Here is a 24,045-nt window from a genome sequence, read left to right as displayed (position 1 = left end):
CTGCTGCTTTTGTTTATTTTAGAAATAATTTGCTAGTGTTTCAATTTGTGTGATATTCATCCTTTGTTTTTGCTGCCCATTTCTTCAGTTAATATCCCATTACTTTATATGTTGGGTAAATCCACTAGCTCTACTTCTTTAAGTATATTTGCTTACTTTAAAAACAAATGCTGTCCACTCAGTTCTATTTCATCAGCTACAACATTTGAAGCTAATTAATGCAAATTAATGTGGAGTTTATTTGTCACATAATAACCAATTTTCTAACTAGTAAGACAAATGCCAGATTTGGGCAATTTCTGCACAAACGAAGAAAAATTACAGCTAACTGCAAAAGAAAACTTAAGGTTGGGAGTGGGATATGACATGAAAGAATGCCAGTGCAAATGAGAAGGAAAGGGAATGGATGTTTGCAGATTTGGTGGATAGGGAAAAAGGGACTTTGTCTGCTACGTTAGATTACGGTTAAGATGTGCACTTTAATGCAGCCATATTAACATGTTCATGACTAAATTAACATGTTCATGGCTTAAGAAATTCCTGCACATACAAGGGTCCGCTCACTCAATTCTCCTTCAGAACATAGTCAAAAGAGATCAGTTCAGTTCAATGTTAACACGATTTACAATTATACAGTCAAAGATGATAGTATAAAATATAGCCTCATGCTGATGTCAATTCTGAATAACCTCTAGAAATGGAAGATTGAGAGTCTTGCACTAATCTGAGCAATCAAAATAGGTTTTGATGATTTCCATCTGAATATCACCAAGCAGTCACAGCAAACTATCCAAACACAGTGCCCAGTAAAATGAAGGTTACTCGGGGGAACTCTTTATACTAGGATGGCTCACAGAAAGCCACAACTTGAAGAAAACACCATAAATTTCAGCTATTAAACAGACAACTGGTAAAATAAATGGCATTATCTAATAGCTCATGTTGTACGTTCGGCTAGTCTAGCTAGGAGAGATTACTGAGTCTTTGTTAAGTTTTAACAATAACTAGATTATTGCATATTAAAGGAACTATATACAGCTTCATACAAGTATGTCTAACTCCACGGATGCCATACTGCTTCTCCTTCAAGTCTCTCTTGTGATCTCTTACATCAGAGCGGGAGGTATTACTCACACTGTCCCAAACATTAACCCTTTCAAACCTTTATATAGTTCTCCCAAGTCTTTGTCCATTTTTTTTTGTACATTAAATTTTTACTTTTACACACTACCCTATCTCTCCCCAAGTCTCTGACATCACAGATTCAATCTGTCAGGAGGCTTCATAACTCTCTCTGATCGTGTTGTTGTCAGACTTGGAAAATCAGTCAGTTCTCTGAACTCTTGTTTCTTGACTTGGATTGTCTTCACTGAGGTTTGTAGTATCCGGGACTTTCTGAAATTCAGACTGAACATCTTCATCCAAATGTATGACTGATTGACGACTTTGATGAATAGAAATAAGATTTCTCCGGTTTCTTCTTACAGTACTTTCTGAAGTATGTACTAAATAAAAACTCAGCTAATTATCATCTCTCTGGATGATCACTCCTTCTCTGCTTTCGCCTTGTCCTATTCTTTTTATCCTTCCATTAATTTGGGTAGGTTCCTGGTACAATATCTCCCGTTATAGTTATAAGCATGTTGCTTTCAGTAACACTTTTCTCTGTCTTGAACTCTGATAATCCTGGACTTCTAGCCCTGGAAGTAATTTTTTGGGTAGGATGGGTAGTTGTGTGCAAAGCTTCCTTCCCTTCAACAGTTTTGTTGGTGCTAATCCACATAGCGATGGAGTAGATCTGTAGTTAGGAGTGCCGTTTGAAAATCTTCATTCTTCTTTAACTGTATTTTGATAGTTCTGACTCCTCTTTCAGCTTCACCATTAGATTGAGGATATCTAGGGTAACTTGTAAGATGTACAAATCAACAGTTTTCTGCAAAGTTCATAAAGTAGTCGTTTGCAAATTGTGGACCATTATCGGAAACAATCTGATCGGGAATGGCATGCGTTGCAAAGATCATCGCTAATAACTACTGAGACAGTCATTCGAGCATTATGTACAAATGTTTGACTTCAATCCACCTGGAAAAGTAATTGATGACAATCAGGTAGTTTTTTCCATTAAACATGAATAGATCCATTCCCAGACATTCCCAAGGTCTGGTTGGAAATTTGGTCAAGATAAGGGGTTCCCTCTGGTCTGGTCTGTGCACTGCGCATACCTGGCAATTCGAAATAATTTCTTTCATATCTCTCTATTCTCAGCCACCATACAGATGACTGAGCCCATGCTCTGCATTTCATGATACCCAAGTGGCCCTTGGGTATTTTCTTCAAGATGCCCGCCTGGAGTGAGATCGGAATCACCAGTCTCTCGTCTTACACCAGCAAAATCATCCACAACAGTAAAGTGCTTTCTGTGCTCAAAGAAGATTTTCATCACCTTACCACTAGGATGGTGTTGTGGCCAACCATGCGTGCAATATTGGTGGATACGGATGCATTCCTCATTGTGCATCTGAGCATGACAAACTTCTTGGAGTTTTTTTGAGCATGCCGGCCATTGTGAGAATATGACTCAATCTCATTACTGAAGTTCACATCCTGTTTTGTAGGATGGTCAACAGTGTTAAATTCCAGAAAGCTTGTTGTGGAAGGATAATGCTGGAGCCTATCTTTATTCAGTTTCACATTTATTATACAGAGTAAAAGGATTACAAACAAGTAACTCCTAACTCAAACTCTCCACCTGTCTCAGTAAGTATCTCTTTATAAGTGCTCAAGTAAGATCCCAGTTAACAATCTCTACCTGCTTATAATTAAACAATTGATACACCATTAATGGATTCCCTTCTTTCTTTTATAATAAAAATTAGAATATATATTCAAACAACATTTCAAAATCAATTCCATAGTATGTACATAGTATTAACATGTTCAAAAAAAAATTCAAAATAAATCAAAATTAATTCCATATTAGGTACAAAGTATTACATTGCGAGACATCCCTCCTCTAGCACCCCGAAACAATTTCTTGGTACAATTTCTTTTTGTGAAACAATCAGATAGCTGATGACTTGCATCTACCCATTTAAGTTTGGAGATTTCCTTTCTCTCCAGCATTTGTTTCAATCCAGCAAGGTTAATAGGTAGGCTTTTCTCACTCACACTTTTTGTAGAGTGTACATTGTCCCACAAAGAACAGTTATCCACATAACATTCAATGGGTATCCTATCTTCAGGATGTCCCCTGTTCAGAATTTCATCCAAAATATTTGACAAATGGAACCCCATATCCACTGCCTCCACAATACCCAGTGTTTCCGCAGCTAACATGCTTTCAACGACCCTTTTTATTTCCTTAGCTTCTCAAGTTAAAGAAGACATTTCCCATTTTCACCCATCAGAAATATTATGAAACCAGCTGCAACTGAATACCCATCAGGAAGATTAGCATATGAAGCATCACTAAAAATGACTAGCTTCATGTTCTTTGGGTAACCTAAGGATGAGAACTTCAGTAACAAAATTAAATTTGGAGAAATGTGTAATGTTTTATTTGCCCTTAAAATATACTCAACTTTCAGGTGTTTCATCATCATACTTAGCTTCAGCACATCAAAACTAGCATAAGGTCTAGTCTGAGAGCACAACCAATTTAACATTCTGTCAGTCCATGGAGCTTGCTTCTTGGCCATCGTCTTGAACATTCAACCAGTATTTAACTTGTCACAATTGCTCTGTCCCTGCTTTAGATATATTATCATTCTGCGATGACCTTGCACGATTAACTGGGATGGGAGTAACACTCTCTAAATAGGATTGTTGATTTAAAGTTATTCAAGACTTAGCGTGCTTAATATTGAAATATATTTCAAGACCCCACAAGCCTGACTCCCAATCTTAAATTCTGCCCTAATCTTAATAACATATTTCTCAAAATCCGCAGTACCACCCCATAAAAAATCATCAACCTGCATCGTGAAGATGCCTTAAAGTTTCCCTTTATGATACCAATAAAACATGGCAGGATCTGCTTTTGGTTGAACACATCAATTATCAACAAAACAGATCTCACAGAGGAATACCGGACCCAGGAAGCATCATTAAGGCCATAGACACATCTGATTAGTTTCCATAGTTTTCCTTCTGCATTTGCTGCCTCTTTAGGTATTTTCAGAAACACTTCTCTCTGAAAAGTACCACCCTGTAGAAATGCAGCTTTTATGTCAATGGATCTACACTCGCAAGAATATGTGGCTTAAAGAGCTAAAAGGATTTTCAAGATTATTTTTCTAGCTGTGGGAGAGTCCACTCTAACATCAGTATCACCAAGTTGCTCTTCAAAACCCCTCGCAACTAGACTTGCTTTAGTCCCATCTGGAATGACTTTTTCAGTACAGATCCATCTATGTGGCAAGGCTGGCTGTCCCCTATCTGGTACCTCAGAATAGACTCCAAACTCTCTCCAGCTCTTCAAATGCTTATGTTTTGCTGCCATGATTAGTTTATCCTCAAGTTTATTGGCAGCCAATAAAACTTCTGCTTCTGGTACTTTTCCGAGACGGCTCTCAAGCCTTCATTTCATTGTGGAATCGATTAAAACTATGGCCTCTATTAAAATTGATGTCTTTCAGATCTACTATTACAAGATCTTCCTCGCACACTATCGGAGGCTCTTTCTTCAGGATGGGATTTCCTGATGCAAGAGTCACTTCCAGACCCATTATTAGAACTTGCACAGCACTTTCTTACTCTCCACTCTTTCACCCCATTCTGCCAGTCCATGGAGCTTGCTTCTTGGCCATCTTCTTGAACATTCAATCAGTATTTAACTTTCCACAATTGTTGCATCCCTCCATTTATTAGACCCCTCTGGAAGGACAAATGTGGGTCCATTACAGGCGGAGACAGGAGAATTTATAATGGAGACTAGAGAAATAGCAGAGAAACTAAACAATTACTTTGAGTCTGCCTTCATGGAGGAAGATACAGAAAATCTCTCAGAAATACTAGGGAACCAAGGGACTTGTGAAAATGAGGAACTGAAAGAAATTAGTATTAGTAAAGAGATAGTAACTCAAAAAAGTTAACTGTATTGAAGGTTGATAAATCTCCTGGACTAGATGAGCTATAGCCCAGAGTGTTGAAGGAGGTAGCTGGATATAGTGGACGCATTGGTGTCTATCTTTCAAAATGTTATAAATTCTGGAAAGGTTCCTGCAGACTGGAAAGTAGTAAATGTAACCCCACTATGTAAGAAAGGAGGGACAGAGAAAACAGGAACTGCAAACCCGTTAGTTTGGCATCCATAGTAGGGAAAATGTAAGAATCTATGATAAAGGATGTGATAACTAGACACTTAGAAAATAATATGATTGGACAGAGTCAACATGGATTTATGAAAGGGAAATCACATTTGACAAACCTGTTGGGAGTTTTTTTAAGGTTACTTGCAGCATAGATAAAGGAGAACCAGTGAATGGAGTGTATTTGGATTTTCAGAAGGCTTTTGATGAGGTCCCACACAGGAAGTTAGTAAACAAAAGGAGAGCACATGGGTTTGAGGGTAATACACTGGTATGCATTAAGAATTGGTTAACAGACAGAAAACAGAGAGTAGGAATTAACGGGTCATTCTCAGGATGGGGTGCCGCAAGGATCAGTGCTGGGGCCACAGCTGTTCACAATCTATACAAATGTTTTGGATGTGGGGACCAAATGTAATATTTCCAAATTTGCTGATGATACAAAACTAGGTGGGAATGTAAGTTGTGAGGAGGATGTAAGGAGGCTAACTGAATGGGCAAGAACATGGCAGATAGAATATCATGTGAATAAGTGTGAAGTTATCCACTTTGGTAGAAAAAACAGAAAGAGAGAGTATGTCTTAAATGGTGAGAGGTTGGGAAGTGTTGATGTCCAAAGGGACCTGGGTGTCCTTGCTCATGAGTCACTAAAAGCTAGCACGCAGGTGCAGCAAGCAATTAGGAAGGCAATTGATATGTTGGCCTTCATTGCAAGGGGTTTTGAGTACAGGGGTAAAGAAGTCTTGCCACAATTGGTGAGACCACACCTGGAGTATTGTGTACAGTTTTGGTCTCCTCAACTAAGGAAGGATATACTTGCCATAGAGGGAGTGGAAAGGAGGTTCACCAGACTGATCCCTGGGATGGCAGGACTGTCTTATGGAGAAGAATTTGAGGAAACTGGGCCTATATTCTCCAGAGTTTCAAAGAATGAGAGGTGATCTCATTGAAACGTACAAAATTCTTACAGGGCATGACAGGGTGGATGTAGATAGGATGTTTCCCCTGGTTGGTGAGACTAGAACCAGGGGACACAGTCTCAGAATAAGGGTAGGCCATTTTAAGACTGAGATGAGAAGGAATTTCTTCACTCAGAGGGTGGTGAATCATTGGAATTTTTATCCCAGAAGGCTATAGAAGTTCAATCATTGAGCATGTTCAAGACAGAAATCAATAGATATCTAGATACTAGTGACATCAAGGGATATGGGGATAGCGCGGAAAAGTGGCGTTGAGGTAGATGATCAGCCATGATCCAACTGAATGGCGGAGCAGGCCTGACAGGCTGAATGGCCTACTCCTGTTCCTGTGTTCCTATGGAATATATGTTACCTGCGTACCTACTCGGGACAATTGTCCTTTGGTTGCAATAGCTCTTTCTCATGCGTCATGATTGCTCACATTACTATTTAACCCTTGATCTACCTCATTCTGTTCCTCAGGACCTTCATCATAAAACACACTATCATTTGAGGTACAAAGTGCCTGTTTTCCCTCTCTATCAGCTGCTCAGATTCTGAGATTTTGTAATCGACACAGATTAATCGTGAGGAATGAACCTTAACAGTTTGATGTCCATGCTTGACAACTACTGTCTTATCATCACAACCTATTAGCTCAACCAGGGCCCTTCCATTCCCTATGACACTCTTAGAATACACCAGATCTCCTGAATTAAATTCTGCCTCAGATGGTCTTATACGATGCCTCAGAGCTCTTTGACTTTTCTCAGCGATCTCAGCCTTGATGAAAGCCTATCTCCCTGCAGGTAAAGCATTCAAATGTGCAGAAAAAAAAGGAACTAATTGTAGTACATTCTAGAGCAGGAGAGCTGTCGTAGAGTACAGAAGGCAACTTGAAATTCCGCTCATAAACCAATTGATGGGGACTATATCCCCCAACCATCTGAAGTCAATTCTTTGCATGAACCGCCCATGCCAGAGAAGTTGCCAATTTGCAGTTTGGTTGGTCAGCTAAGATTTTATGCAGCATTGCATCAATCACTGCATGATTCCTTTCACAGAGCCCATTACTGAAAGGACTTTCAGCTGCAGTATTCATAACCAAAATGGAGGATTGGAGAATTGCTAACGTTGTACCTGTTTAAGAAAGGAGCAAAGGATAAACCGAATAATTACAAGTCAGTCTAACCTCAGGAGAGGGCAAATTATTGGAATCTATTCTGAGACAGGATAAACTGTCACTTAGAAAGGAATAGGTTAATCAAGGATAGTCAGCATGGATTTGTTAAGGGAAGATCTTGTTTGACCAACCTGATCGAATTTTTTGAAGTAACAAGGAAGATAGATGAGGGTAGTGCAGTTGATGTGGTCTACATGGATTTTAGCAAGGCTTTTGACAAGGTCCCACATGACAGACTGGTTAAAAATAAAATCCCAGGGGATCCAGGGAAATGCAGAAAGGTCAATATAAAATTGGCTCAGTGGCAGGAAACAAAGGGTAATTGTTGACGTCTGTTATAGCGACTGGAGGGCTGTTTCCAGTGGTGTTCCACAGGGCTCAGTACTGAGTCCTCTACTTTTTATGGTGTACATTAAATGATTTGGACGTAAATGTAAGGGCACAATCAAGAATTTTGCGGACGACACAAAAATTGACCGTGTTGTAGATAGCAAGGAGGATAGCTGTAGGCTGCAGAAAGATATTGATGGCCTGATCAGATTGGCAGAAAAGTGGCAAATGGAATTCAACCTGGAGAAGTCTGAGGTGATGCATTTGGGGAGGTCAAACAAGGCAAAGGAATACATGATTAATGGGAAAATACTGAGGTGTAGAGGAAATAAGGGACCTTGGAGCGAATGTCCACAGATCCCTGAAGGTAGCAGGACAGGTGGATAAGGTGGTTAAGAAGGCATATGGAATCCTTTCCTTTATTAGCCAAGGTATAGAATACAAGAGCAGGCAGGTTATGCTGGAACTGTATAACTCATTGGTTAGGCCACAACTTGAGTACTGTGTGCAGTTCTGGTCACCTCATTACAGAAAAAGATGTAATTGTACTAGAGAGGGTACAGAGGAGATTTATGAGGATGTTACCAGGAGTGGAAAAATGCAGCTATGAGGAAAGAATAGATAAGCTGGGGTTGTTCTCCTTGGAACAGAGAAGTCTGAGGGGAGATCTGATTCAAATATACAAAATTTTGAGGTGAGTGGAGGTGAAGGGTCTAGAGAGGTCAGTGACAAGGCGGCATAGATTTAAAGTGATTGGTAGAAAAATTAGAGGGGAAGATGAGGAAAAAAAACTTTATCACCCAGAGGGTGGTGATGGTCTGGAATTCACTGCCTGAAAGGGTAGTTAAGGCAGAGACCCTCAACTCATTCAAAAGGAGTCTGGATATGCAGCTCAAGTGTGCCGTAAGCTGCAGGACTACGGATCAAATGCTGAAAGGTGGGATTAGAATAGGTAGATCATTTTTCAATCAACACAGTGGGCCAAGTGGCCTCTTTCTGTGCCTTAAAGTATCTATGATTCTTTCCATGTCATCCATTTGGCATATTGCTCCTTTAAGGCCCTGTAGAATGTTCAACATAGTTCTTTGGAAAATTTCCAGTGCTGAAACGGAATAATGAAGTTTGTCAACAACTTGACTTCTCATCCAACAGGACTTGCCAAAAGCCACTATTCACATCGAGCTTTGTGAACATGGTACTTTTGGATAACTTTGCCAAGCTTTCTTCTACTGAGGACATCGGATGGATTTCTCTGGCTACAGCCTTAAGTTGAGTTAAGTCTACACAAATGCGAAGAGTACCGTTAAGTTTAGAAACTGGAACCATTCCAAAGCACCACTCTAGGCTCAGTGACAGGAGAAATGACTCAGGAGAAATTACTCCCATCCTGATCATAATAAAAACAAGAAATGCTGGAAACACTCAGCAGGTCTGGCAGCATCTGTGGAGAGAGAGAAGCAGAGTTAGCGTTTCGGGTCAGTGACCCTTCTTCAGTCACTGACCTGAAACGTTAACTCTGCTTCTCTCTCTCTACAGATGCTGCTGAGTGTTTCCAGCATTTCTTGTTTTTATTTCAGATTTCCAGCATCTGAAGTATTTTGCTTTAAGTTTAGTGTCCCGTCCTGATCATCCCTTCTAGCTAAGTTGAACTTGTTTCAGTAGTGGGTGTGGTATCTTCCCAGGTGGGAAAAGACATACAGATTTAGCATCTTTTCGCAAAGTCACACTATATTCAGTCTTACGTCTTCCTAGACCAGTAAATAATTTCGGAAAGTCTTTTTGCAAGTGACTCCTGCATTCTTGCTGCTTCACCTCTTCCACTTTCCTGATAAGATGAAGGTCTATACAAGCTCTTCTACTTGAGAGAAAATTTTTGATTCTGTAGCACATACAGTGTTTCCAATATCTGCTTTCCCTTGCACTGAAATGTTGCCGATAGCTTACTCATGGCTTTCAGTTCAATCCCTCGTGGACTATGTAACTGAGTTTCTGTTGGTTGCAGGCAACGTGTTGATAACCACGGTTCGTTGTCTGATATAACTGTTATGCTTGCTCCAGTGTCTAGTTTAAAGTTGGTGATATGTATATTGGCATATACATCTGCAGTCCAGAATGTATGATCAGGGTCATTGATCTGATGGAAATTGTTCAACTTCATGAATAGCTCTATACATAAAGACCTTTCCTTTAGAACCTGTAAAAGTAGAGGTTTTACTTCGGCACACCTTCCTTGCAGTGAAAGCATTCTGTTTTGTTTGCAGGACACTGTTCGCGCCTGTAGGTGTTTCTTGTGCCTCAGCCTTCTTTGGCCTCCTTATCTCGAGAGACAATGGGTAAGTGCCTGGAGGTGGTCATTGGTGTGTGGAGCCGCGCCTGGAGTGGCTATAAAGGCCAATTCTAGAGTGACAGGCTCTTCCACAGGTGCTGCAGAAATATGTGTTTGTCGGGGCTGTTACACAGTTGGCTCTCCCCTTGCGCCTCTGTCTTTTTTCCTGCCAACTGCTAAGTCTCTTCGACTCGCCACACTTTAGCCCCGCCTTTATGGCTGCCCGCCAGCTCTGGCGAACGCTGGCAACTGACTCCCACGACTTGTGATCAATGTCACAGGATTTCATGTCGCGTTTGCAGACGTCTTTAAAGTGGAGACATGGACGGCCGGTGGGTCTGATACCAGTGACGAGCTCGCTGTACAATGTGTCTTTGGGGATCCTGCCATCTTCCATGCGGCTCACGTGGCCAAGCCATCTCAAGCGCCGCTGACTCAGTAGTGTGTATAAGCTGGGGATGCTGGCCGCCTCGAGTACTTCTGTGTTGGAGATACTGTCCTGCCACCTGATGCCAAGTATTCTCCGGAGGCAGCGAAGATGGAATGAATTGAGACATCGCTCTTGGCTGACATACGTTGTCCAGGCCTCGCTGCCATAGAGCAAGGTACTGAGGACACAGGCTTGATACACTCGGACTTTTGTGATCCGTGTCAGTGCGCCATTTTCCCACACTCTCTTGGCCAGTCTGGACATAGCAGTGGAAGCCTTTCCCATGCGCTTGTTGATTTCTGCATCTAGAGACAGGTTACTGGTGATAGTTGAGCCTAGGTAGGTGAATTCTTGAACCACTTCCAGAGCGTGGTCGCCAATATTGATGGATGGAGCATTTCTGACGTCCTGCCCCATGATGTTCGTTTTCTTGAGGCTGATGGTTAGGCCAAATTCATTGCAGGCAGCCGTTTCTTGTGCCTCAGCACTGGCAGGGTTTCATGGTGTCTTGCACTTGCCCTCCCAAGTGTACCTTTTTTTCTGTTGCTTCTTTTGTAGTCCTGGTTTATCACCTCCTCTCAGGATTGCTGTGTTCTACTTAGACCTCTGCTTGTCTCACCAGCTTTTGTACTGCTTTAACTAGGGTGAGGTCTTCCTTAGACTGCAATAAATCTGATAGGGATTCAGCAGCAATACCTATTACAATGAGGTCTTGTATTAAATTTGCTATCAGGTCTCCATATTCCATCCTTTCAATATCCTGTAAAGGTCATGAATAAAAAGCATCTACCGGTTCACCTGGTTTCTGGACCTTTCTGTTGAATTTGGTACTTTCTAGAATCTTGTTGTTCCTCAGCTTGAAATAATTCTCAAAGGCTTTTAAGACTTTTTCAAACTTATCTGATGTCTCATTAATGCCTTGAATTGCAATATCATTGGCGATTACTCCTATAGAATAAAGTAATGTGTTGACTTGTTCTGTTTCAGACTTCATGTCTAATTCTGGAGCAATTCTGTACCTCAAAAATTTTTTTCTCCAAAGTGACCAATTTGGTCCTTCCGTGTGTCCAAACCCCTCTGGTAGCGTAAATTTAAGATCCATGGTTTCTCTAAGCTTTCAAGATAGTTTATTTTGTTTTAAATTTTCACTCCAGTATTGGACATTTTCCGACACTTCAGCCTTACATTGATGCTCACTGTCATCACTGTCTTTCCCTGGGAAATCTCTCTGCTAGATTAGGTATTTATTTCTTGACTGCAGCTTTGCAGCATTTTTTCAATAATCTCTTCACTCCCTTCAGCTGGAGTATCGAGTATTTGCAGCGCTTTTCTTTTCTTTTTCTCTGCCTCATGGTTGCCATGTGTAATGGCACGATCTTGTATCCGCCCATGCTAGAGATTTTGTTTTCCCGGGCTGCCTGCCTAGTGCACCATTAAGAACAATTTCTACTCGTCTTAAGAGTTGCTCACCAGATCCCCAACTGTTGCTTGGTTCTCCGACTTGAAGTCTGTGATCGCTGGCCCAGGATATTTCCACAGACTACCACACCTCTATGGTGCAGTCTGAATGCTTCTGAAACCCAAATCCCTGACTCTCCATGCCTTCACTTCGTCTACAGAGCAACTCTGGAGCTCCTCACAGCCTCTTTGAGTTCAGCAGGTTTGGTGCCACTTTTTTCAGGTCCGACTTTGCAACCTTCTTTTCAAAATTTTCTGGGTGTTGTATGGCAAGAACCACTGCTGTTCACCATATTGTATATTTGGCTAGTCTAGCTAGGATAGATTACTGAATCTTCAGTAAGTTTTAACAATAACGCTTATAGTCATTTGGTAGTACAGTACTTGAGTATTGCTGAAAAGAGACATTTTGTCGAAACTTTTCATCTTGCATTCATCAGAACAGTTCGCAAGAATACCAATGTAAGGAAAAGAAAAAAATTTATACAATGAGAAGAGTGTGCTGATTGGTTGGTAAGTGGACTCTGATTGGTAGAGGCGTTGCCATGGAGAATGCACCAGTTGATGGTGACTGACCAAGCTTTGTTTGAAATTCAAACCAAGCAGCTTGACTCTGATTGGTCAAGGCATTGCCTTGAGGAATGAACCAGCGAATGGCTGTCACTTATTTTATTTAGCTGAAACAGGTGTGTACATGTTCTGTCTGTTTTCAGAAATTACTAAATTAAATATTAAAGAAATATACAGCTTCACACAAGTAAATCTACCTCCACTGATGCAATGCTGCTTCTCCTTGATGTCTCGCTCTCAGGTGATCTCTTAAATCATCATAGTGGGGGGTATTGCTCACACTGTCCCAAACATTAACCCATTCAAATCCTTATACTAGTTTATTGTTCCGACTGAGGTGGGAGGAGTGATCTGTCTTTTCTAGTCACACTTCTCCGCAAGTCACAACATTTATTTTAAAAATGTTTACCCAGTTACCGATTTCGTCAATCATATACTTTACTCTTTATCTCACAATAAAATACAAACAGGTTTCCTTAATAAACAACAAAATTAGCAGTTTATTATCAAACCACACCTATCCAGTAACGAAGCAAAGCATTAAACATTCAATGGCATTACAATTGCTGAATCCCGCACCAACGTCCTGGGGGTCACCATTGACCAGAAACTGAACTGGAGTAGCCATATAAATACCGTAGCTACAGAAGCAGGACAGAGGCTAGGAATCCTGTGGCGAATAACTCACCTCCTGACTCCCAAAACCTGTCCACCATCCACAAGGTACAAGTCAGGAGTGTGATGGAATAATCTCCATTTGCCTGGATGGGTACAGCTCCAACAACACACAAGAAGCTCAACACCATCTAGGACAAAGCAGCCCGCTAGATTGTTTCTGGATGGGGTGCCATTCACTCCCTTCACCACCAACGCACAGTGGCAGCAGTGTGTACCATTTACAAGATACATTGCAGCAACTCACCAAGTCTCCTTAGACAGCACCTTCCAAACCTGTGACCTCTACCAACTAGAAGGACAAGAGCAGCAGATGCATGGGAACGCCACCATCTGCAAGTTCCCCTCCAAGCCACACACCATCCTGACTTGGAACGATATCACCGTCCCTTCACTGTCACTGGGTAAAAGTCCTGGAACTCCCTTCCTAACAGCACTGTGGGTGTACCTACCCCCACGTGGACTGCAGCGGTTCCAGAAGGCAGTTCTCCACCACCTTTTCAAGGGCAATTAGGAATGGGCAATAAATGCTGGCCCAGCCAGCGATGCCCACATCCTATGAACGAATAAAAAATTGAAACAGATTGAAATAGGAAAGTTCCCTTTTTAAAATCCCCACACACACACACACTGAAAAAAAATACAGAAATTCTCTCTGCAGAGGTCTGTTACTAAATAAAAAAATACTTTGGCCAAATACTTGCCAATTTGTGAAGAAAAGGTATGGAAGGAAGTCAGTTGTCTCTTTTGGTCTGGAGGCAGGGTATACGGAGATGGGTCTCTGGGATTGTTTCTAAAGCTGTTCTTTTCAGGCGGCGTTGAGAATTAATCTGGCAGGTGTTTCCAGCTTCTCTGTAGAGATGTAGCACCAGGGATTTTAGCTCTCCCACACTGGACCTTTGCAGGGTTTCTTCAAAGAGGTAGAGAAAGAGGTGAGCTGAGTGTTTTTTCCTTGGGAAGTTGATCTCCAACTGTCTTCGAAACAGTTCACACCCCAACTGGAAAGTCAACCTCCTGACCTCCATAAACCTTTACATGTGGCTTCTCTGTAAGCTTCGTCCCCAGGTCACCAAAGTTTCTGCTGTTTATCGAGCTTAAAGCACATGATTTCCAACACAGGTTGTTTCCAAACAACATCTCAAGTGTCCTTTTAGTGAGCTTGATAAACGAAAAACACATCCAAGGAATTTTTTCAGTTTTAACACAAATGCTCAAAAAAAAAATGTAAAAAAATGGAAGCAGTTTCGTAACATCATATACATCAGTGTTCCTTAATGCAGTGGGAAAGTGATGCATCCCTAACTGCACAAGGATTAATCATGCCTCTGCAACTCCCTTCAAGTGGGCCTACACTTCCTACAGCAACAGAGAGAGGAACAATGTTGCAACATGATCAGGTTTCCTGATGTAAATGTGTATCATCCCACTTCTAAGTGCAAAGTACTCACTAGAGGTAGTGTAATTTTTAATGCTTTAAAGGTTTGCATTACTGGGATTTTACCTACAGTACAAAAAATGTGCATGAAAACAATGCAAAGCAACAGCTGAAGATACATTCAATAGGTATTTTCAATGTTTGCAACTGAAAAAAAGTGAAGTATTTAAAGACAACTTATCCTTTTCTTTATCCCATATGACTGCTTGTATATCAATAATATTTGAACTAATTATAAGCATGACTTTTCATTATCATACCTGCTTTCACCTTTTGCAAATGTTATTGTCTTAAGGATGGACCGTACAGCCTTATTCAAATCAGCCTGGAAGAGAAAACATGCAGTTCAGCAGTCAAAATTATTTATCTTTTCCAAGAAAAGGAATGTAACCTTAGAAATGGGACTTTTTCCCCATTGAGGTTACTCATACCATTCAATATCAAAATATTTGAATATGATACAAAGCTTTAAATTTGAAACAAATAGAAAATATTGCCATTATGCAAAACAGTCAGCCTGTGAAAAGGTAAGAGGTTAAAGTTTCATCAAGCACTTGTGAATTTCATAAATATTTGTATGTCATATTCACCAAATTGCATGCAATATTTTTTGAATAAAAATAATGCATGATGTACAGATTCATCCCTGTTCCACACACTATGTCGTCCAAAAATTTGAAAATTATATTTTCTATAGATTCAGGAACTCCATTAGAATACTGCACGATCATTTGAGCATAAATCCCATGTCAAAATTGGCCTGAATTAAAAAAAGACATTGGAGTGAATTTTAACCCCCAACAAAAAAAGTGGGCTGGAATAAAAACAAGAAACGCTGGAAACACTCAGCAGGTCTGACAGCATCTGTGGAGAGAGAAGCAGAGTTAACGTTTCAGGTCAGTGACCCTTCTACAGAACAGAGTGGGCTGGGTTGGGTGAGATGTTGACATTTTACCGTCCAACAATCTGACCTACACCCACCTCCCTCTCCCCCTCTTATCAGTAGGAGCAGCCCTTCAGCACAAAACCATCCATAGATTGGCACCAATCAGGCCATAAGAACAGTTGCTATGGGAAATAAATGTTTTTTCTACTAAAGATACACTTTTGGATACTAACGAACAAGTAGTTTACTCAGCATTTAAGGTAGTACTTGGTCTGCTCCAGCTAGGCCAGGAATAATGCCGACATAGCATGCCCAGAAAGGAAAAGCACTGACAACATTCACCTGAGGAATAGTGTCATGAGACCAGATTTTGTTTGACAGACACCAGTCCCATTGTTGGGACCGGAAGCAGATGCGCACCACATCGGGGACAGGAACAGCCGGCCGTACACGATCCAGTGGCAGCCAGCCAATTAAAAGCAATGAAGTATGGGGGCCAACCAATTATGGGGCAAAGGCAGAGATGTTGGCATCAGCTGATGCTGAAGCAGGTGCTGGCACCATTTTTAAAGGGCTGTCAGACCTGCATTCAATCTTGCTGTGTGCTGTGATAGGAGTGGCAGAGTTCTGAAAAGCTGCAGAGTGATGGCGGAAAGCAGACCCCGAGTGGCCCCAGGTTTGAGTGCTCCATCCCTGCAGGTGTTCCTACTGATTGCCAGGGAAAGGCGGGATATTCCCTCGGGATGGGAGGAAGGGATCTCGGAGGCTGACCAAGCTGGCTCGGCTGCAGATTGTGGAGGTCAGCAGCCGTTGGGGTCACACAAAGGACCTGGATTCAGTGCTGCAAGCAGCTCAATGACCTTACCCAGGCAGTAAAGATGAGTACCTCTTAATGCCTTCAGTGCTGGGGTGCTGCATCTTGCAAAGTAGGAGGGTGCATTGGGTAAAGAGGGGGTGCCCAACCCAAGCGTGGGCAAAGGGTCAGGGGATACAGACAAACTATCTGAGGCATGGCAACATGGCTCTGAAAGGAGGCTGTTTGTCAATGCAGACCCTCACAAGGTCCATGGAAAGGGACTGGTGCAGGAAATATCTGAGTGCCCCCATCCGTCACCGATGGACGAACACCAGCATATGTTTTAGGAGTTTTCTCACTGGGGGACCAACAGCTTCTATCCCTTTATCTGCAGTGGATGATTCCACACAAATTACAGAGAGTAGGCCAAGACTGTTGTTGGGCTGCCGATTCTCCATGTCCTGACCGCAATGGAGGAAGAGGCCATGGACCTGGCTGGACAACAGGATAGAAGTGTTGCGGACAGAAAGAGACAGGGGCTCCTTCCCAATACAGTGATCAAGGTCGTCATGGGGCACAAGGGTGCATCTGAAGCAATGGAGTCATGCTGCTTATCAGGCATTCGGTGCCAACAGGGATCTCCAACGTTGGTGTGTGAGGTATGTCCTTGACTCTCCAACGTCTGTTCTTTCATGCAGGTCACGCGGTGCCTATTGGAAGGGTCTCCACGACTGTACCTCTGAGGGGCAGAAGGAGCTTCAGAGGATCCAGCATCACCTCATGCCCCTGCACCATCCACCAGCGCAGATACTCATGTTGGCGGGTACGCGCTCACTGTTAAATTCGAAAACAAAACTTGGTGGACACAGCACTAAGGCGCCCGAGCAGCTGACGGAGGCTGTGACAGCCCAAGACTCTGACAGTCAGAGGACTGTGGAAGACCAGGCCTGTGCTGGGCCCCAGGCTCATGATGTGCCTCTGGTGTAGCCAACATCCTGGGAAATGATGCAGTGAGTGGTCAGGCAACATCTGACATAGATGCCAGAGGCTATGCACGGACGACGGAGGAGTCCATCCAGGCCTTGAGCTCAGCCTGTCTCTGACTACTGCACAGGTGCCGGCTCTAATGGAGAGCCACATCCAGCAGAGCACTCTGTCTGCAGGACATTCGTGCAGACCTGCATACCTTCATCTTGACTATGAGCTCAAGGCAGCAGTGGCAAAGTGAGAGGGGGAAAGGGGACCTGGAGTCACCACCAGGTCCTCCATCTTCTCAGGTTAGCAGGGAGGCATAAGTTTGCCTTGCAAGGGAGGAGGAACAGCATCCCACCACTGCTGGGGGCTCCTCTCAGGGTACTCCTGATGCGGCCAGCAGTTTCTCTGCCCTCTCCCAGTGAAGCCAGGGCCTCCTTCATTCCTGACAACAGAAGTTGCTACTGCTTCTGTGGAGGAGCAAACTGACATGCTGGAGCCCACCAGGCCTCAGGCAACCAGAGCACTACTGTCTCTGGCCAAGTGGCAGCGAAATTAGCAGCCTACCTCCACTTCAGCTGACAGGGTAGGGGGAGCACCTCGTAGGAGTGCATGCAGAAGAATAAAGAACAGCACCTAGAATCAGAGTTTTCACGGGTGATTGTGTATTGAAGATGGAAAAGGGTAGCGTTTGCTGTCAGTCATTAAAGTTTTTTTCCCCCAACAAACAAGATCTCCTTCCTATTCCATAAGGCCTTTGGCCCTTTGTCTTAACACAGCCTCTGTGAAGAGGCTCGAGGCAAGGGATCATGCTTCAAGGGGTCCAGTCCGCAGCCTTGCCTGTTCAGCCCTGCACAATTGATTAATGAGCATTTGTTCCCCGAAGGCAAGAAGCTGACAAAAGGGCTAAATAAAGGTACGTCTTTATTGTTCAACATACAACTGGCAGTAAGGATCAGAGAAAACGCAAACGTATAATGCATCGCACGCCTCACTTGCACGTATCTCATGGCATCTCTCCTGTTGTCCCTGGGGTCCTTCGTCCAGCGATGCTTGCCAACTTCCTCCTCCACATCCTCATCATCCGAGGAGGCATCATGCTCCTCGTTCAACACCTCCCCCCTCTGTAGCACCAGATTGTGCAGAGCAGACCACCATGATATGCAAGACCTTTGCTGGGGCATACAGAAGGGCTCCAGCAGACCTGGGCACCTGAATCTCATCTTCAGCAGACCAATGGCCTTCTCTATGGTCGCACGCATTGTCCCATGGCAGGAGTTATATCTCCATTCTGCATCTGTGTGTGGGTTCCTCACAGGTGTCAGTGGTCATGTCCGCAGTGGTTAGCCCTCATCTCCAAAGGTCCATCCCCGAGGCATGAGGGAGGCCAGAAAAGTTCAAGCACCTAAGACCGCCTCAAAATATAAGCACCGTGACAACTTCCCAGGAATGATGCACAGACCTGCAAGATCCGTTCACAGTGGTCACAGAACAGTTGTACATTGAGGGAGTGAAAGCTTTTCCTGTTAAAGGCCACTGGCTGGTCTGCGGGAACATTGATGGCCACATGTGTGCAGTCGATGACACCATGCACCTGGCGGAATCCAGCAATGTCCTTGAGCTCATGGACCTTTCAGCTTAAGAGCTGGGATCCGTGTGGAAGCACATAGTCGCCAGCCTTCCTGAAAAGGGCACTGGTGACCTCCTTGATGCACTGATGGGCTGCTGTGGTGTAGTGGTATTGCCACTGGACTAGTAACCCATAGATGCAGGGTATTGCTCTGGGGACATGAGTTCAACTCACAGCAGAAGGTGGAATTTAAATTCAATTAATTAATCTGGAATTAAAAAGCTAGTCTAATGATGGCCATGAAACCATTGTCAATTGTTGTAAAAACCCATCTGGTTCACTAATGCCCTTTCGGGAAGGAAATCTGCTGTCCTTACCTGATCTGGCCTACATGAGACTCCAGACCCACAGCAATGTGGTTGACTCATACATGCCCTCTGAAATGGCCTAGCAAGCCACTCAGTTGTATCTAACTGCTACAAAGTCAATAAAAAAAAGAATGAAACCGGACGAACCACCCAGCATCGACCTAGGCACTGGAAATGACAACGGCAAACCCAGCCCTGTTGGCCCTGCAAAGTCTTCCTTACTAACATTTGGGGGCTTCTGCCAAAGTTAGGAGAGCTTTCCCACAGACTAGTCAAGAAACAGCCTGACAGAGTCATACTCACGGAATCAGACCTTACAGACTATGTCCCAGACACCACCACCACCATCACCATCCCTGGGTATGTCCTGCCCAACTGGCAGGATAGACCCAGCAGAGGTGGCAGCACAGTAGTATACAGTCGGGAGGGAGTTGCCCTGGGAGTCCTCAACATCGACTGCAGACCCCGTGAAGTCTTGTGGCATCAGGTCAAACATGGACAAGGAAACCTCCTGTTGATTACCACCTACCACCCTCCCTCAGCTGATGAGTCAGTACTCCTCCATGTTGAACACCACTTGGAGGAAGCACTGAGGGTGGCAAGGGCACTGAATGTACTCTGGGTGGGGATTTCAATGTCCATCACCAAGAGTGGCTCGGTAGCACCACTACTGATCGAACTGGCCGAATCCTAAAAGGACATAGCTGTTAGACTGGGTATGAAGCAGGTGGTGAGGGAACCATCAAGAGGGAAAAACATACTCGACCTTGTCCTCACCAAATTGCCTGCCACAGATGCATCTGTCCATGACATTATTGGTAGGAGTGACCACCGCACTGTCCTTGTGGAGACGAAGTCTTGCCTTCACATTGTGTTGTGTGGCACTACCACCGTGCTAAATGGGATAGATTTCAAACAGAGCAAGCAATGCAAAACTGGGCATCCATGAGGTGCTGTGGACCATCAGCAGCAGCAGAATTGTACTCAACCACAATCCGTAACCTCATGGCTCGGCATATCCCCCACTCTACTATTACCATCAAGCCAAGAGACCAACCCTGGTTCAATGAAGAGTGCAGGAGGGTATGCCAGGAGCAGCGCCAGGCATACCTCAAAATGAGGTGTCAACCTGGTGAAGCAACAACACAGGACTATCTGCATGCCAAACTGCATAAGCAGCATACGATGGACAGAGCTAAGTGATCCCATAACCAACGGATCAGATCTAAGCTCTGCAGTCCTGCCACAACCAGCCGTGAATGGTGGTGGACAATTAAACAACTAACTAGAGGAGGTGGCTCCACAAATGTCCCCGTCTTCAATGATGGGGGAGCCCAGCATATCAGTGTGAAAGATAAGGCTGAAGCATTTGCAACAATCTTCAGCCAGAAGCACCAAGTTGATGATCCATCTCGGCATCCTCCTAAAGACCCCAGCATCACAGATGCCAGACTTCAGCCAATTCGATTCACTTCGCGTGATATCAAGAAACGACTGGATACTGCAAAGGCTATGGGCCCTAACAATATTACGGCAATAGTACTGAAGACCTGTGCTCCAGAACTTGCCACACCCCTAGCCAAGCAGTTCCAGTACAGCTACAACACTGGTATCGACCCTGCAATTTGGAAAATTGCCCAGGTATGTCCTGTACACAAAAAGCAGGACAAGCCCAACCCGTGCAATTACCGCCCCATCAGCCTACTCTCAATCAGTCAAGTGACGGACTGTGTCATCAAAAGTGCCATCAAGTGGCACTTGCTTAGCAGTAATCTGCTCAGTGACACTCAGTTTGGATTTCACCAGGACCACTCAGCTCCTGACCTCATTACAGCCTTGGTTCAAACATGGACAAAAGAGCTGAACTCAAGAGGTGAGGTGAGAGTGACTGCCCTTGACATCAAGGCAGCATTTGACCAAGTATGGCATCAAGAAGCCCTAGCAAAACAGAAGTCAATGGGAAACTGGGGGAAAACCCTCCGCTGGTTGGAGTCATACCTAGAGCAAAGGAAGATGGTTGTGGTTGTTGGAGGTCAATCATCTGAGCTCCAGGACATCACTGCAGGAGTTCCTCAGGGTAGTCTCCTAGGCCCAACCATCTTCAGCTGCTTCATCAATGACCTTTCTTCAATCATCAGGTCAGAAGTGGGGGATGTTAACTGATGATTGCACAATGTTCAGCACCATTCAGAATTCCTCAGATACTGAAGCAGTCCGTGTAGAAATGCAGCAAGACTTGGACAATATCCAGGCTTGGGCTGATAAGTGGCAATTAACATTCACGCCACACAAGTGCCAGGCAATGAACATCTCTAACAAGAGAGAATCTAACCATCTCCCCTTGACATTCAATGGCATTACTATCGCTGAATCCCCCACTACCAACAGCCTAGGGGCTACCATTGACCAGAAACTGAACTGGAGTAGCCATATAAATACTGTGGCTACAAGACCAGGTCAGAGGCTAGGAATCCTGCAGCGAGTAACTCACTTCCTGACTCCCCAAAGCCTGTCCGCCATCTACAAGGCACAAGTCAGGAATGTGATGGAATACTCTCCACTTGCCTGGATGGGTGCAGCTCCAACAACACTCAAGAAGCTCGACACCATCCAAGACAAAGCAGCCACTTGATTGTTTGTGGACAGAGTGCCAGTCACTCCCTCCAACCGACACACAGGGCAACAGTGTGTACCATCTACAAGATGCACTGTAGCAACGCACCAAGGCTCCTTCGACAGCACCTTCCAAACCCACAACCTCTACCAACTAGAAAGACAAGGCAGCAAATGCATGGGAACACCACCACCTGCAAGTTCCCCTCCAAGTCACACACCATCCTGACTTGGAACTATATCGCCGTTCCTTCACTGTCGCTGGGTCAAAATCCTGGAACTCCCTTCCTAACACTGTGGGTGTACCACCCTCACATGGATTGCAGCAGTTCAAGAAAGCAGCTCACCACCACCTTCTCAAGGGCAATTAGGTATGGGCAATAAATGCTGGCCTGGCCAGCGATGCCCACATCCCATGAATGAATTTTAAAAAAAGATTGTGAGAACCCACATATGTGCCCAGTGGATCCCTGGAATGATCCAGAGGTGTAAAACCTCAGCGCCATAGTGACCTTCAGTGCCACTGGCATTGGATTTCTACCAAGTCCCCTGGAGCACAGATCGCCCTGCACCAAAGCACATAGGTCACTGTTAGCCTCCCTGGAAAGGCAGAGTCTTCATTAGCACTGCCTCTCAGGCATCAGCAAGTGGTTGACCCTCTCCAAAGGGTACCTCCTTCTGCATGGAGGACCCACCTGTCTTTCCCCTCTGCATCTTTCTCCACTGTCTGGATGCCATTGCTGACCCTCCTGTGGCCTCACAGGTTGTTGGGGTGCCACTGCCAGTACCTCCCAATCTGCTGCACCTCCACTTCAACAGGGTCCCCGAAGGCTGGATGAATGAGGCCCATGATAGGTGGCCTTTGCCTAACTACAAGTCGTTCCCTGCCAGCGATCCCCATTCTTCACCCCACTTGTCACCTCTGACGAGGTGGTACTTGCCCTTGGAATGGCATCCACAGTTCTGGGATCTTTGCCCCACCCCTCAGAAAATGCCCTCTCTTCTCCACCCTGCCTGGCAGTTGATGCTGCCTCTCCTGCTGTTTTCCCCTTGCAGCTAGCAATAAGCTCCCACATTTATGTTGCCTCCTTGAAGCAGGTGAGGTTCTGAAGCCCCATAAATCCTGCGTGCTAGTAATAAAATTTAAAACCACGAATAAAATCGCTGCCAATAGGCCTCTTAACTACTTCAACTGCCTGCCGCTACGTTGCTGTCTGATCTCTGCCCTCCATTTTTGCCACGGACAAAATCGGGATGGGACATCACGATGTCAGACTTTCTGTCCGACACCTCCCATTCCAATTTTATGCCTCCGCCCACCCCGCCTCTGTTCCCGTCCTCAAAGTCTGCACAAAATTCAGCCCATAGTCATTACGGCACAGAAGAAGGCCCATTCTGTCCATGCTGGGTCGCTGTAGAGCAATCCAGTCAGTTCCATTTTCCCCACTCTATACTCGGCGCCCTGCAAGCCCTTAACTGCCCATCCAATTTCCTTCCGAAATCATTGATCATCTCTGCTTCCACCACCCTCATAGGCAGTGAGTTCCAGCTCACTACCATTTGCTGAGCAAAAATGTTCTTCCTCACAATCCCCTGCATCTTTTACCCAAAACCTTAAATCTGTGCCCCCTTGTCCTTGTACCATGTTAATGGGAACAGCTTTTCTTTATCTACCTTATTTAAACCCATCTTAATCTTGTACATCTCTATCAAATCTCTCCTCAATTTCCTTTGCTACAAGGAGACCACCACCAGCTTCTCCAACATACACTATTAGCTAAAACCTCTCATCCCTGGAATCATTCCGGTAAATCTCCTCTACACCCTTTCAAGGGCCCTCACAACCTTCCTAAAGTGTGGTGACCAGAATTGGACGCAATGGCCCAAAAGGTTCAGCATAACTTCCCGGCTTTCGTACCCATTACTTCTATTTATGAAGCCCAAAATCTCATATGCTTTTCCAAATACTCTCTCAAAATGTCCTGCCGCCTTCAAAGATCCACGCACATGAAGCCCCAGGTGCCTCTGTCTCTGCACACTCTTTAGAACTGTACCATTAAGTCTATATTGCCTCTCCGTAACCCTTCTGCCAAAAGGTAACATCTCATACTTGTCTTATTAAATTCTATCTTCCGCTTGTCTGCCCATTCTGCTAGCCTATCTTT

The 24,045-nt window shown here is 44.2% G+C and overlaps 1 protein-coding gene across 1 annotated transcript in view; it reads right to left on the bottom strand.

Moving 5' to 3' along the window:
* The window catches only part of LOC137380601 (cilia- and flagella-associated protein 46), a 453,149-nt gene that overhangs the window by 418,494 nt on the left and 10,610 nt on the right, over positions 1 to 24,045 (bottom strand). Inside the window, exon 4 of the mRNA XM_068052672.1 lies at positions 14,936 to 15,000. Coding sequence (XP_067908773.1) covers positions 14,936 to 15,000 — 65 coding nt within the window. The remainder of the gene's footprint in view (positions 1 to 14,935; positions 15,001 to 24,045) is intronic.

Source organism: Heterodontus francisci, chromosome 20, assembly GCF_036365525.1.
Source record: "Heterodontus francisci isolate sHetFra1 chromosome 20, sHetFra1.hap1, whole genome shotgun sequence".
NCBI classification, from domain to species: domain Eukaryota; kingdom Metazoa; phylum Chordata; class Chondrichthyes; order Heterodontiformes; family Heterodontidae; genus Heterodontus; species Heterodontus francisci.
The sequence above is the reverse complement of the archived record's forward strand: the minus strand, read 5'-3'. Positions and strand labels throughout refer to the sequence as shown.